This window comes from Haplochromis burtoni, unplaced genomic scaffold (assembly GCF_018398535.1).
Source record: "Haplochromis burtoni strain Fernald_Lab_line unplaced genomic scaffold, NCSU_Asbu1 Contig_16, whole genome shotgun sequence".
NCBI lineage: Eukaryota > Metazoa > Chordata > Actinopteri > Cichliformes > Cichlidae > Haplochromis > Haplochromis burtoni.
This window is the reverse complement of record NW_024582377.1, coordinates 3,838,058-3,853,489: the sequence shown is the minus strand read 5'-3', so window position 1 is coordinate 3,853,489 and position 15,432 is coordinate 3,838,058. Positions and strand designations below refer to the sequence as shown.

Genomic DNA, 15,432 nt, shown 5'->3' with positions numbered 1-15,432 from the left:
AGGGGACATGAAAGCAGGAGTTACAGAAGTACAGGTTCAGTCTAAAATGTGCATCTCTGCTACCGATTGGCCGATACACTAAGTGCTGCTCACTGGGCGTCTGGGTTAATGTGCACTGAATCTATGGGCTGAACACATTGTTCTTTTTGCCTTTATTTCTGGCCCACTAGGTCTCTGCCCCCCCCATTTATCATGTGGACTGAATCAGCACTTGAACAGTAGCCAGGGCTCCAGTGCACCAGTCATCTGTGAATCCCAGAGACCTGGTTTACGTAACCTGTGTCATTTCACTAGGTTTATATGAGAGCAGCGGGGGAGAAAGCTGCTAAAGGGTGATACCGTAGGAGAACATACCATGGATCCATCTGGCAAGCTTTAAAAAAATATTTGCGTTGGTTCACGCTGAGGTGCACATTGCTCCTGCACTGCCCTGTCTCTAAAATAATTATCTGATGGGTATGTGTGTGTGTGTGTGCGACAGAGCGAGAGACACCCTGGAAATAAATAATGACTCTAAAGACAGGGGTGTGGCTGTGCAGCGGTGTCTCATGCAGCCTGGAGGAACCTCATGACCAGACTGCTCACGCTCACGAGAGAGAGAGAGTGACAGGGGTAAGGAAATGCAGTCGGATGGAGAGGAACAGAGGGGAGGGTGAGAGAGAGAGAGACGCTTGGCAACCGTGCCATCTGTTTCAATCTCCCCTCATTTCTTTTTCCTGAAACTTTAAGTGGTCCACACTCCTCTGGCACGATTGTTTCCCTATTCCCACCATCCTGAAAGGGCCGATTTGATCTAATTAACATTCAACTGCCTTCTCACTCTGAAAAGGCTCATTATGCGAAGAGACAGACCTGGCAAGGTGCCAAGAAAAAGGGAGAGGAAGACTGAGTAGTGGGATGGGAGAGAAAAGAGGTACCCGGGGGTCTTTGTGTATGTGTGAGCTATACTCTCTCTGGATGTGGGCGTGTGAATGATCGTGTGGGCGTCCCAGCCCGTAGGTGTGTTACCAGCCCACTCGCTCTCCCCGGTGCCTATTGTCCCCCATCCTCCCTCAGCTGTTAGAGTGTTGCTGTTAATAGCAACATGACTCATCCTCTGTGTTCACCAGAGCGCATCATTGAAATCAGAACTACACCAGAATAGAAATTAGCACAATTCTGTACCTCTAATAAGCTGTGTTTGATTTGCAAACCGCCAGGTGGTTTCCAAGGTCAGCTACCTGCTAACTGCAGTCTGCCCCTGTGCAGAGTGGACAGAAATTACATTATAATTGAAGCTGTTGTGCCAAGTTGTGCCATTACACTTTAAGACCACTGGGTGGCAGTCTAGACCTCTCAGTCCTTCCTAATGGATGAGTCAGTGGCCTGATTGTGACAGCAGCAAAGCGATTCTTTACAACAGTGTTTAATTAGCGAGCAACAAGTTGCTGTGTCACACTTATAACTGCTAAGCTCATCTTTTAACTTCTCCTCTCTGACAGGATGAGGTCAAACAGGGGCAGAAGCACACTGAGGAGCATCACGGGGTGTCAGAGCAATGCCAGGTAAATTAAAAAAACCCTCATACACAGATGTAAACATTTAGATGCTGTGTGTCTAACCTCTCTCAGCTCAAAGGACTGCAGTTTCAGCTCATCGTGACCACGTAATTTGCTGATGATCAGTCAGTGAAAACAAGGTTTTCACCAACACTACGTTAGCATACAAAGCACAGAGAATAGCAAATGCAAATATGCGCTCTGTCCACATCACAAACACATGCAGACAGCACAACACGTTGCCATGCACGTGCCCCTTTTCCTAGCGCTTCTTCCCATCTGCCTCCCGCTGGCTTGCATGTCAGCCTTGCTGGAGTAGCTCAGAGCTGTCTCACAGATCTGGTGTGCGATAAGCAGCCTGACTGGGGAGGCAGGAAGGATTGGCTTCAAAGGCACGGCGGATTCTCCACATGACAAGTGATGCTGTTCATGCCTCTCTGGCTGCTGCAGTCCTGGCCTACACAGATTTCAAGGAAATACCATGTAGATTTTTTTTTCTCATCATGTTGTAAAGTGTGTTACACTTTTGTGTAACAAATATACCATATGGACCTAAATCAGTGCAGCTTTTGGAAGCTCAACTGTCACTGAGAGTAAGATTATGATCTCAGCAACTGGCCAGGTTCACTTTGTAATATCCAACATGCTTTCTTTGGCTCCTGGCAACATCCCATTGAGTCCCCACAGAGGCAAAAAATAAAAAAAAATTTTAATTAGCAGCTGGGGCGGCAGCAGATCATGGCCTGTTGGAACATGTGAAAACCGTCTTCCCGTGTGACCCCTGATGTCCTCTGAGGGCCAGCGCAGAGCAAGGAGAGACGAGGTGGAAAACAGGATGAGGACAGATGCCATGTTCTCCAATAAGTGTAGGCAGGAGGGCAACATGTTTACTTCGATTTGATTGGCCCTCACCTGAGGGGAAAACATGACCTGTCATAGCTTCTTACCAGCACTGTGTTGCATCTCTTTTTCTCTCACGGTTTTAGCTGCTGCTTTGAGCTTCAATACAGATTTTTATGGTCATTCCTGGTACTCAGAAATCCAACAAATGTATTTTTTTTCTAGACATCAGCACGCTCTCTCAGAAACTGCTGGTCTTTTTCGTGACATCTCTAGTCTTGGTTTGCTTGAAGGCTTTATAACACAAGCAGCTTCTGCCCTTTCTGATGTGTTAATGAGCCTGTATCAGATCTCCTTTTACTATTAGCCAGCAATCCTCTCTGCTCTCATCACAGTAATCAATAAATAGGTTAAGAGGGGAATGGAGGAAGAGCTTCTAATTGTATTTGCTATAAACTGTACTTTTCCTGGAACACTGATCGGTATTTACCCAGGGAGGCAGTGGTTAGCACTTAAAGTTATGCAAAATACATCAACGTAGCAGAAATACACACATTTGTGGTTCCCACAGATCTGTATATGTATCCATTATTATAACTTTATACACTGAAATGCTGTCTTTTGCATGCGCATAGGATATCGAGAACCTGCAGGCCATCACAGACCTCAACGTCCCCACATCGAGAGAGGAGCAGGAGGAATATTTAAGGTGGAAGAAGGAGCGTGAGCAGATTGACAGGGAGAGGGTGGCACGCCATAAAAATGCTAAGGGCCAGTGGAGACGAGCGTGGGACATGGATAAAACTGACAATATGTAAGACTTTTTAAAGAGTTAAAGGTTTACATTCATATTCCCATTGGCTATAGTTGTTAAAGCTGAAGGACTAAAAAAGGAATAAAATAATAACCTTTTAAACCAAAATATGGCAAAATATGAAGTTCAGAGATCAGTGAAATACTGTGGAGCTGATTTTCAGATGCATCTTTGTTCTAGCACACCTGAATTAAATGAATGGCTTGTTACCAGGCCTTTGCTAAACTTGATTGCTGAAGAAGTAATTCCACCATTTGATTCAGCTGTGCTGGAGTAGGGATGCATCTAAAAGCTGCAGGACAGTGGCTCTCGAGGACTGGAGTTGGAGACACCTGATTTACAGGATGAGTAGCTGCATTTTGAACCATCTGTGACTGAAAAAGACTAGAATTGGGTAATCCTATAAATGGGGAGTTACAATAATCCAACTGGGAGGTGATTGAGTCGTGGATAACTGTTTCTATATCTGTAATTCTGTGATGGTTTAAAGCTGCTGTTCACAAAACTACTTCTTTGTTTGTTAGAGGCTGAACTATCCAGGATTTTAAGTTATAGTTTAATTATAGCGCTTGATAAGCCAAATAAAGTTTTGCTGTCATTTAGTTGAAAATGTTGCCACGACTCCAGGATTTTAGATTGTCCAAACAATTCAACTTAATTGAATTTTATTTATATAGCACCAAATCACAACAACAAAGAGAACCCCAACAGTCAGACCACCCACTATGAGCAAATACTTGGCAACAGTGGGAAGAAAAAACTCCCTTTTAACAGGAAGAAACATTATGCTTTGTAAAGAGAGTCTAGGGGTAACATGTATAATGAAATGGAGGTCAAGTAAGCAGTATAAATTCCTTTAAAGAACAAAAAAGTCCATGTTGGGTTTGGAGGTCGAACAGTGGACTGTCACTTTTAAGAGAAGGCTTTTTCAGTACTAAGATATTTTCAGTATGCAGTACCATGCAGGCTAAAAATGGTCTTATTAGCACTAAGGCCTTTTTTTTTTTTTTTTTTTTTTTAAGTTATTAGTTTTGTAGATTTCCCCTTTTCACTTTTAAATTCTTCCTTCACTGAAAGGCTCACTTCACTTAGGCAGATGAAGAGGAGAAAATAACCTCGGAGAACATTGTGCCTCTTTGTAGTTAAATTATTCAGTGAAGAATCCATTAGATGAGGTTTCTGGATGTTGTGCATGTTCTAACACATGATTGCAAGGCTGATTGTCACCAAGTCACAGGACGATGTTGCACAGCTAAAACATTACCAAACAGTTACTTATCTATGCCTAATATAACTTTTTTCATGTGAAGGAGTTCATGAGCTACATTTCATACAGCGTTGCAGGCTGCTGCCCGCATTGGTGGGGGAAATCACACGATAGCACCCCAAACTGACCGCGGGAAAGAAATACGACTCGTTTATTGTGAACTGTTTGTTAGATTTCAAACAAACTGAGCTGTGGCTGTACAAAGACTGACCAAGTTGCAGAGTAAATTAATGTGCTGTTTAGGGTAGTATCCAAATGTAAAGGCACAAGGAAAGAGCAGCTATTTTTAGCTGGGGGGTAAGGGATGGAAATGCCTTGCCTTATTTGGCGAAGCATTAACAAGGCTCCCGAGAAAGAACAGAAGAGGAAATGTGTTTTTGATTCGACAATTTATGCGGTTTCAGAGGATGTTGAATCTAGGAATGGAATCTCTGCACAATCTTAAACTCCAGGCCCACAATGATGGTGGGTGATATACTGAAATGTCCGTTTATGTTGTGCAGATGAGATGTTATAGTGCCTGAGGGGGGAAAAGATGAATGATTTTGGAACATGATAGAGATATTAGTCACACTGGGTTTTGTTACTGTCTAATACTAAACCTCTGCTTCTAGGTTTTCAGACAAATCCCTCTCTGACAGAGAATGGGGGCCTTCCAGCAGAGGTAAGACAAAAGACACAGACCTTACTGAGAAGGTAAGGAGTAAGACGCTTCATAACAAATCATAAAAAAGACATATCACATTGCTGCAGGAGGAAGAAATGCTAGAAGAGGACCCAGGGCAGGCAGCGATTCAAAAGGTATTCCCCACATAATTTAGTGAACAGTTAAATCCCATAAAATACTCCTATAGTGTTTAGACTTTTAAACTTTTGGTATTTTTCTGACCTAGCTCATGACAAGCGAGGCAAAGACAAGGGAGCTAAAAACGTGCAAGTGATGAGCAGTAAAGCAAAAGGCAAAGATCGCCTGACTGGGCGGGCCAGAAGGTCAGTAACAGCTAAACACAACGGGCTGCTGGCAAAGGTGATTCAACCATCAGAGCGTTTTTCAACATAGCTTCAATTAGCGGTTACGAGAAACATCGGCATGACTAATGCAGTACGTAAAACGGATGTGGAAAGACATGCTGTTTTTCTGCACTGTGCCCTAATGTACAAATTCCCCTGGATGTCATGAGACTTAATTTAGAAGTGGTGGCAGCTGACTAAATAACCCAGAAGGTCGCATTCTGTCCCCCCCTCCACAGTTTCTCCTCTGCTGTGAAACACCACTTGATGGTGAGCAGGCCGTCTAGCCAATCTGGAGCATGCAGCCCGTTGACATCACATTTTGGGGTCATCTCAGTTTGCTTAGAACCCCATCAAGTACTAAACAAGTACCTGGTACTAAGTACTACACCTAATGAGAAAACCCTAAAAACCAAGCTGAGCCGATCTGAGTAGGTGAATAATAAAGATGGTCTAAATAGATGGTATAAATAATAAAGAACCTTGAACCTTGAACCTAGGTGCTGGTGGAAAAGGCCATAGGTGCGCTGTAATGCAATCATAATGTCCAAAAAATTCCACAGCCACAGAGCTGAAATTGAGGCACTGTGTGGACTTGGAGTGAGAAAGATTATTTTATGTCTCTGTAAAAGTAGGTAAGGGTAAGGACTTGGGGGGGAGCTCTGTAAAACAGCACTCGGGTGTGAGATTCCTGTTATCAGGCTGTGCTGCTGTTACAGTTGGCAACAGATTTGAGTGTGGGCAAAGGCAGCCCACAGGCCACCAAAGCCATTTTCACACATACACTGCAGCTCTCGATGTTTCTGGATATTATCCAAATGGAGGTGCGTGTCAGAACTTTAATGTCTGATGTAGCTGAATTAAACATGAAACAGTGTTAAACAGTCTTTAGCTCACCAGTTCCTTAGTACAAAGTTGGTGCGATTTCCTATCGCTGATGTGAGGAAAAAAGGGAAAATGTAATAATTGGCTAAATTCACAGCTAGCAAGTGGTCATCTCGTGCTCTGCTGCATGCTCTACCCAGACAGCACCCTTACCTAAAACACACAATATCCAGTACTGAGTCTACATGTGACAAAGGGCAACTGAGGACAGTGTCCCAGCCTGAGTCTCTTGACACTGTCTGGAGTTCATGCATGAAAAGCCATTACAATCACAACAACTGAGACCGGTGTGTGTCTGTGCCTCGGAAGGCTGAGCCCCAACCTCAAATCACAGCTCTTGCTTTCCACATGTCCTTGGACAATCACCTGATATGACTCCCAGTGGTCATCACCTTTCATGGTGTAGTCATTGGTTTTTGAGCAAGTATGTGACTGAGAAGCAAATGCTGTTATAACACTGAAATGGCCTGCAGCAGTCTCGTCTGACCCATTAGGTTATACACGTGGAATCTCTGAGGGCGACCTGTAAATAGGGCTTATTGCTGCACATCCCACAGATGCTCAGTCAGACCATTTGAAGGCTAACTGAGAGCTTTGTGCTCTTTTAATGTCAAAGAAAAAAACTAGTCCTGAACTGTTTTTGCTTTGTGGTGTGACATGTTGTCCTGCTAAGGGTGAGATGCTGTGGTGCCATTGTAGAAAGCTTGTGGGGGTGTGCTTCTTCTGCGGTATTGTTTAAGTGGGCGGTATGTGTCAAAGTACCACACGAATGCCAGGACCTAAACTTTGCCAGCTGAACGTTGCATTGTAATAAAATGATCTGTGTTATTTACTCTTGTTGCTGATTGTTATATACAATATTGCAGCATGCTATAACTTGCAAAGAAAAAGAGATTCACAACACACTGCTTTTTTGTTTCTGAATACCCTTTTTTCAGATGGCAGGCAAATGATGATGGAGAGAGCCTGCAGGTGAGAGGTGAAACCTCTTTTGACCCTGCTATAAAGTGAATAATAAAAGACATCCATTTAGCAAGAAACACTCCTGTTTGTCGCTTTGATCTCATCTTTTAGATGCCTGAGACGACGCTGGAGGAATTCCTTGAGGAACTTGATGCCCTCACAGACGCTAATGCAGATGAGCTGAAAGATCAGGACGCAAAAACAAAGCAGTCACCGAGCCCGGATTCACTGAGCACGCCCGAGGAAGCGAGTGAATCAGCAGCCTCGGTGTCGGCTGCTATCCTTAGAGAGGACACCCCGACTCAGGAGAAGGCAGAGGCTTCGTCCTCTCGGGGTTTGGAGAAGAAAGTGCGCTTCTCTGAGGAACTCATCCAGGGGGCTCATGCAAGGCAAACCACGGGGTCTCAAGAGTCCGAATCCAGAGGTCCCAGCTCTTTGAAAGCTTCCTCACCTAAAAAGAACAAGCATGAAATGCAGAGGCCACGTCAGCCTCTTGAAAGTGCCAAGCAGGATGATGGGAGTCTTCAGGATAAAGGAGGTGGGCCAGCTGCACCTTCTTCTGCACAGCAGCAGGGATCTGAAACTGATTGCACTAAAAAGGACAGCAGCCCACCCACAGCTCCCAGCTCCCCCCCTGCTGAAAAAGCCTGCACCCCTCTACATGAGATCCAGCCTGTGGAACTTCCCAAGTGCAACATCAGCAACACAAACACGGGTACGCCTGAACTTCAGCGAGCCTGATTTTATTTATTTATTTTTCTCCTGGCTGCATGTGTGGATGTTCCAAGTAAACTAACCGTGCTTTTGTTTTCACAGAAGAGCTGATAGACTCTGGTCTGTCTGTTCTGAGCCTGGAGTCTGGAGAAACACACCCAACACACTCCACCAGCAGTGACAAGGTCAGTGTGAGAATCAATAGATGTGCAAATGGAGGGACGTGCAAATGGATGGGGATTTAAAAGGATGAGGAGAGCAATATATCTGCACTGCAGCTGCGTATTATCCAATTTTAATTCAGCCCCTCTGCGTCTTGATGGAGTACAGGAGAAATAGTCTCGTGAGAATGGTTTTTCATTTCATCTTCCACCTGAACAGATAATGTGTGATCGTTCATACTGAGGAGGGAATGAGAAAATACAGTAAATGTAAAATACAGAAAGTTGCAGTTGGTAATTTTTATCCTTTTCTCTCTCTCTTTTTTTGTTTGTTTTTGCAGGCACGAGAACATGGGAAAATTGTTTAACTGACGTTTTCTGGATATAAACACTGAAACCAAAACACAGCATTTGGATGCATTATTTTTGCTTCAAAGTAGCTCGTTTGCAATACTGTTCATAGCTTACAGGCAAAACTGTGGGAGCTGAATTTTTGTCTCAAATGTGACACATGAATGGTGAGACACCTTTTTCCCGCTCGATTATTATTAGTGTTTTTTTTTATTTTTTTTAACATCAGAGCACTTTATGTGTACAAAAACATGTGTACTGACATCTCTTTCTGTATGGAAGTACACTGCTTGAGTGCAATATCACTGAATGTTTACACATTTGTATGAAAATGTTGAGGTACATATCAGGAGGCTAGCTAATTGGTTAAATTTAGATAGCCCTTGACATTAAACCAAGCCACAGTCTAATTACTTAGTGCCTGATTCTGCCTTAGAGGTATATTTTTTTTAATTTATTTAGCTTATTTAGCAGGGACGATGCACAATAAATATATTGTACCGGATATAGCTAAAAGCTACTTTTCAGCTGTAGTCCCTGAGTAACTTTTCAGCAGCTGAATAAAGATTGTAATATATGACGATACATAGTTGCAGACCTCCAGTAGAGTTTTTATTTCTACATTTAAAAGTAGTAGACAAATGGATATTATTAACTGCTTCCAGCATCCATAAATAGCCTTTGTGAAGTATGAAATCAGTATATTGTTAAAACGCACATTTGAACCCTAATGTCTTTGGCCAGTGACCAAGACAGTCCAAAGTTTACAAAATGTTACTACTGACATGCTGTAAATGTTTCTGCTATTAAGAGCATTGAAAGGAGCACGCCACTGATTTTTGATATCAAGACAGGAGCCTGATGATGTCATACTCTGGTTAAGATTATCTGAATTTGGGGATGACAGCTTTGCAGTCACGAAACCTCACAACTCTGCCCATAAGTGGCAGAAATCTACTTGATTTAAATTTGGCCTTTTTACTTATCAAGGTCGTCTCCTTGTGCAGCTCTGAGCCACATCCCCTGTGCCTGCTGTTTTTACATTGCTTTGTGGTCCGACTACTTTTCACCGGGGAAAATAGAGGAAGTAAACATTTGATCCCCCCACACTGTGTTACAGTGTGGGGGGATCAGCACTGGGGAACTGGATCTATGTCCCAGAGAGCAAAGGGCAGCCTGAAAAAGAAAAATTTACCCTGTCAGAGCCTTAAGGCAGGACATCCAGAACATGCTCATTTCTTCTTTCTTTCACAGTCATGAGCGTTGTGCACCATGAATATGTCCCCCACACTCAGACGATCGGCACAGAGTTCTACTGTAACATCCCGAGGCGTCCGAAGTAAAACATTCAGTCCAAACCACTGGAACTTGGATCAGATGGCGCCCTGAAAATGCCTTTCTTTTTCTAAAAGCCTTAACTCAATTAAAAAAGAAAAACGAAAAGAAAAAAAGCAGCCATGCTGGAGTAGCTTGCAGCGCTGCCCAAGGAGGCCATCTCCCCGTTCTGTTTAATGCAGAACTAGGTTTAGAAAGAAATAAATGCGATCCAGTTGTAAGATGACATAACTCACTAGTGTACTCCTTTATTGTTAAAATAAAAAGCCAGCTGACGGTAAAGCATAACACATTTGAATGTTTAAATATTGATTTATAACACTGCAGAGTAGAAACCTTGCACACTATTGTTGTGTTCCCTAAAGCACAGTTTTACAGCTGAATCCCGATGATCCGGTCTTCCTCACTCTTCTTATGTTATGTTTTGGCACTTAATTTAGGATTGTAATGTACTATGTTAGCTGATTCTAAACAAACAGTGTACAAATTCTGGTCTTTGGACCCCTGTGAGTGGGGGAAAAATTATAATTCAAGCATTTTTTGAGTTGGGTGAATTGAGAATGCCGGGATTCAGCTAAAATTCCCTTTTGTATTATTTGTTCTGTATTATGTTTTTGAAAGAGAGCCTAATATCTTTCCAGCTTCCCTTGATTAATATCTTAGCCAGTTGTTGTGCCTTGCATATTGGCTTCTTCAGCTATTGAAGGTGTACTTTAATTTATGGTTTGTATATTAACTGCCTCATTTATTTTATTTATTTGCCTATCCATTTCGGACAGGAGAATGTTACCAAGTAAATCTCAAGCTGTGTTTCTCTGAGTCGTTTTTTTTTTTGTCCTTTTTAAAAGTTATTGCCAGCCTTTGATGCTATTTTGGCAAGAAGCGACAGTTATATTAAGAAGTTTTTGGCTTTCGTCAATGCCACCGTGTAGTAAACAGTTATGTAACTGTAAGTGGAAAACACAGCAGACATGTTCTGAGCTGCGGTCTTGTCTGTGTCTACGGAGGTTACATAAAATCAAAAAAGCAAGAAGCGAGCCACAACGTTTGAAGCCAGTCCATCCATTAAGAAAGAAGGGGCCTTATTCTGTATTATATGTGGATAGCAATCTATCAGTAGAAGGAAACATCTGTGTGAAAAACAGGTCACTGTTTCCCTTTGAAGTATTTTTTTAAATCTCCCTGTGAGATTTCATGTAGTGGAAGAAACACAATCATAGAGCATTTTATATTTAAGTGTTTAGTCCTTGTTCATTCAGTTTGTTTAACATCTGCACTGTCACCTTCCTTAAATGTCAAGTTTCTGAGGTGAGATGAGTTGGTTGGCGGGGAGTATGCAAGTACCCCCCACGTGTGTTCTCGCACTGTTGTAATTAGATGTGCCTGTGTATGCGTGTGTGCTGCATTTCAAGGTGTGATCCCAGCCTTTTTTGCTGCTCAGAGTACTCTCTCTAATTTGAGTCCATGTGCAACATGTCTTCATTTGCTGAACCGCTCGGAACGAAGCATACGCCACATGAATAAAGATTTTCTGTGTTTCAAAGGCTCCGGCTGGCATCGTTTTGTCACCCTGTTCACTTCACTTTACTCGTGCACCTGAGCAAACGCACAGTAGTCGGTGAATTTGTTGCGTGCAGGTTTTTCTTTTGTTTCGTCACTCTTAACACGTTATCGGAGGACCAGTGCGATAAAGACAGAGCACGCTGCAGCACCAACGGTCCATACAGTTTGACTTCTTGCCTACAGACTCTGCTTTCATGTTTAATTTGATTAACTTCACACGAGTTCTCTGAAGAGTTGTTGCATTAGACACAGCTTTCTCTCAGCCCTGCAGGTGGGATCCCATAGGTGCTACTGTTTTAATTATCTCCTCACAAGTCTGTCTCCATGGCAGCGCTCTACCTTTGAGGCCTTTGAGCTTGTGACCTGCTGTACACTGTTTTTACTTTTTAACACAAGAGCACAAAAAATAGTTAGCTGTAACACTTCTGGATCACTTTAATGCTATAAGCTAACTAATGGTTTGAAGGGTTTGACACAATAGCGCACCAAATTGGGGGTGTTGATATTATGGAAATAAGTCCTGTAGGCTGTGTTAGAGGATTGAAGTGCAGTGTGGGATTATGTCAGCTGTGCACTGCAGTGGAGAGAGGTTTACTATCCTGAGGAAAATTTTTAAAAAAAGAGATCAACATTTGGTCCAAGCAGCTTTAAAGCAAGACGATCAACATTTGGTCCAAGCAGCTTTAAAGCAAGACGATGTCGAGGCCTGTCATCCTTTTTTGGTTTGCAAAAACACGCTTCTGTTTTGGTGCTTTGGTTTGGCGTTTGCCTATGAGAAAAGAGTCGCTACTCCAGGCTGTTTCATAGAGGTAAAAGCAGTACTTCTACTAGTTCTTCTGGGCAAATACAATTACACCTAAACATCAATACTACTTATCTGTCAGTCAGCAACATGCTGGTATACCTGCTGCTGATTGACTCCATTCAGTTTGGCAAATTTAGTTTATGTGAAAGCTGAAATGTGGGAACAAGATTGTGGTTTGTTTGGGGGTTTTTTTTAGGAAAAGTTTGGGAAAGTTTCCTGACTGGGGTCAGTAACTTCCTGAAGTCTCAGTAAGTACTAAGTAATAAAACATAAACGCTCCTTAAAAAAACACAACCTTTTGCACAAATGAATCAAACAAGATGTAATCTGTTACTTATTGACCTTTGTCTGTGGTTACAAAGGTCAGCGTCACTGAAGAATAAACTTAAACAAGCAAATTGCTCAAAATATAAAACTGTGTGAAACTGTTGTCTATAAGGCGCTCCTTTGCTTTACTACTCGTGTCAGCAACGCCTCCTATTAGCCAAGGTTTTTAACAGTGATTTAACAGTCGGAGGCTCTCAAGGTGTTTCATTACAGCTGATGGATGTCGGTCAAGCGGAAGTGATGTCCAGTCTGGACCTGTGACCCTAACACAACCTGACACGGTGTCTGTTTCCGCTGGGTTTGTTCATCTCCCTCCAGCCCGGTCATAGTTAAGCATGTAACAACCATGCCTCGGCAGCTGCCGTGATCAAGGAGAGTGCCCTCGCCCCTCCTCTTTCTCCTGGCCTGGAAACAAGAGGCCTGGGGCGACAAGGTGCACATATGCTGTTTGTCATACTGATCTGAGGTCAGCTTAGCATCATGCAATAAATCTAGTTAAAACCCTCTGGTGTATTTGTCTTTTTTAGTCTCGTGACATTGTTTGAATCAGCTTGTGGCTTTTTACCTACACACAGCTTCATTTTCCTTTTGCATCAGCTCCTAATAGAGCCACACGTTTGCCCTTTTGTTAATGGAAGAAAGCTCTTGCTTTCTTCCTTCTCATTGTCACTACTGCAAAACAGCATCTCCTTTCTTTTGTGATGGTGTCTTGTTTAAATGCTGCGTTGATGAAGCTTTCATTCCCTAAGGTTATTCTTGGAAAGGTCTCTGCAACTAACCGGGTGCTTAACATTCACCATGCAAAATGATGTTTGTGAGCCTTTTAAACACTAAGTACCACTCTGACGTTCATCTACAGAACGTCTGATAAACCTAAATGTGGTAAAAGATCACTTATGGTGGCAGCTTCATGTGGTCCAAGTTCAGTGTTTTAGCTAGTCTGGTCCCCCTCCCCCTTAAACCAGTGTTCTTTTGATTGGCTGACCTTTGTAAACAGACGTTTGAGTGAGTTTTTGAAGATGCCTGAAATAACTAAATTAGCTATTTTCCCTCTGATTACTAATACAGGAGTGAACTAGGAAAAAACACCAGCAAAGAAACAGAGCATTTAAAGCAGTTCATGCAGGTAAAAATCTTCCTTAAGGAGAAGAAAGGAGGGAATGTGTTGAAGAAATGCTATCTTGGCCTTAAGACAACAATTCTGATGGCTAAAGATCCAAACGGGACACAAGAAAAAAAGAAATGCTATCTCGAAACAATTGCCTATCATCTGGAGTCAGTTAAGCACTCTGCTTTTTAAAAAAACAAAAAATAAATAAACCCCCCAAATATTTGTGCATATCACAGAGGGATGGCCCCCAAAACATGCTTGTTGCACTGATAGACTAACTCCACTGCATTGGGTTCAGTAGTTAAACTGTTTATGTGAAAGCTATTTTGGGTTCAGTAATAGAGAAAATGTAAACCCTGATTTTTAAAAAAATACATTTTTAGACAGTTTTCTAGAGAAAAGGGGGACACTGTCAAACAATTTCCTTTTCTTACCAATGTTTTATGCATACATTCCTCAGGCTTTTAGCAGTAATAGTAATTATATATACAGCTTTATGTATATATATATATATATATCAATGATTTAATAGCTGCAGTTTCACTTTCCTGTGGTCGTGCAAACCATTATTTGATTTCAGTCACAAGACAAATTATTCTCATATGACACTGTTATGTAACATGTGACTGATTTCACTCTAGATAATGTGATCATCTACCTTGGTGAGGGGGCGAGGGGTTCAAGAGTCATGAGGTCAGATGCTGTGTCCTGACTCAGATGTAGCTTTCCTGCAATAACTGTCACCACAGATAAACTCCTTCATCAATAGGCCACCCGCTGCTCCTTTCATATATCACAAAGCCATAAGAGGCACTGGAAACACATTTGCCAAAGTCATCCTATAAACTAAGGCCAGTGTCACTGAGTTATACACTCTCTGTTGTCTTCCTGTACACAAGGCTTGCTACGTGATTGTGTGTGTGTGAGTCTGCTGTCTCCCATGATGAATGGGCTTCCCATTTAGCACAGCGGCACACATACCTCAGCTTCTGGTTCTGCAACTGTCACATTAAGAAAACAGTGCATGTCATCATCGTTTACATCATTATAGAGGTTCTGGCTGCACGGAGGAAATCAAGTGGTTTTATTTTCGGTGCGATAGTGAGTGACGCTGGTCACAGCCAGCACGGAAACCTTTCAGCCAAACAGGCCTTTTCAGAGGGAGCTGGATCAAAATAGCACCGAACGGCATTGTGTAATGTGTTCTTCTCTCTTTTGTACAATGTAACAACAGAGCTCGCAAATCAATACACCTCCCTCACATGCTGCTGAGAGAGCGCACGGGGTGGTTGGTCTTATTTCCACTTCATAGTTCACCACATGTGACTGTGTGAAGTGGTTTCAGTGAGAGCTGCAGCATACCAAAACTGTGGTAGACTGCGAGGCAAAGGCTTCTCTTTCTCTGAGAGAAGCCGACAGTCCCTCTGATCACAGGCTGGACGGTTCACTTGGGTGATTCAAAGAGCCCAAATCTGATTAAACCCCAAGAACAAAGGCTGACTCTAAACTGAGTCCTCTTTGCGCCGGCGCTGCTGTTACTTCTGTCAAACCTACGCCTTCATATCAATCAATAATTATACTTGCACTCCAAAGAGTTCATGTAAATCACTCTCTATATAAAACACAGTGTAAGATGTTAGGAAAAAACTATCATTTATTTGAATCTATAGTATCCATTATGGCTCTAAATAAATAAAATATTGGTAACATACAGGATAATGTCAGTGAATAATTTTGTAGTTACATA

The 15,432-nt window shown here is 42.4% G+C and overlaps 1 protein-coding gene across 6 annotated transcripts in view; it reads left to right on the top strand.

Moving 5' to 3' along the window:
- The window catches only part of ccdc9b (coiled-coil domain containing 9B), a 29,158-nt gene extending 17,736 nt beyond the window's left edge, over window positions 1-11,422 (top strand). For all 6 annotated transcript variants that reach the window (XM_005916954.3, XM_005916959.3, XM_042218275.1 and 3 more), the window contains 9 exons: window positions 1,482-1,544; window positions 3,014-3,192; window positions 5,074-5,123; window positions 5,213-5,260; window positions 5,353-5,449; window positions 7,294-7,327; window positions 7,430-8,033; window positions 8,135-8,217; window positions 8,535-11,422. In XM_005916954.3, coding sequence (XP_005917016.1) covers window positions 1,482-1,544; window positions 3,014-3,192; window positions 5,074-5,123; window positions 5,213-5,260; window positions 5,353-5,449; window positions 7,294-7,327; window positions 7,430-8,033; window positions 8,135-8,217; window positions 8,535-8,561 — 1,185 coding nt within the window. In that variant the 3' untranslated portion in view covers window positions 8,562-11,422. The remainder of the gene's footprint in view (window positions 1-1,481; window positions 1,545-3,013; window positions 3,193-5,073; window positions 5,124-5,212; window positions 5,261-5,352; window positions 5,450-7,293; window positions 7,328-7,429; window positions 8,034-8,134; window positions 8,218-8,534) is intronic.
- The last annotated feature ends 4,010 nt before the right edge of the window (window positions 11,423-15,432 follow it).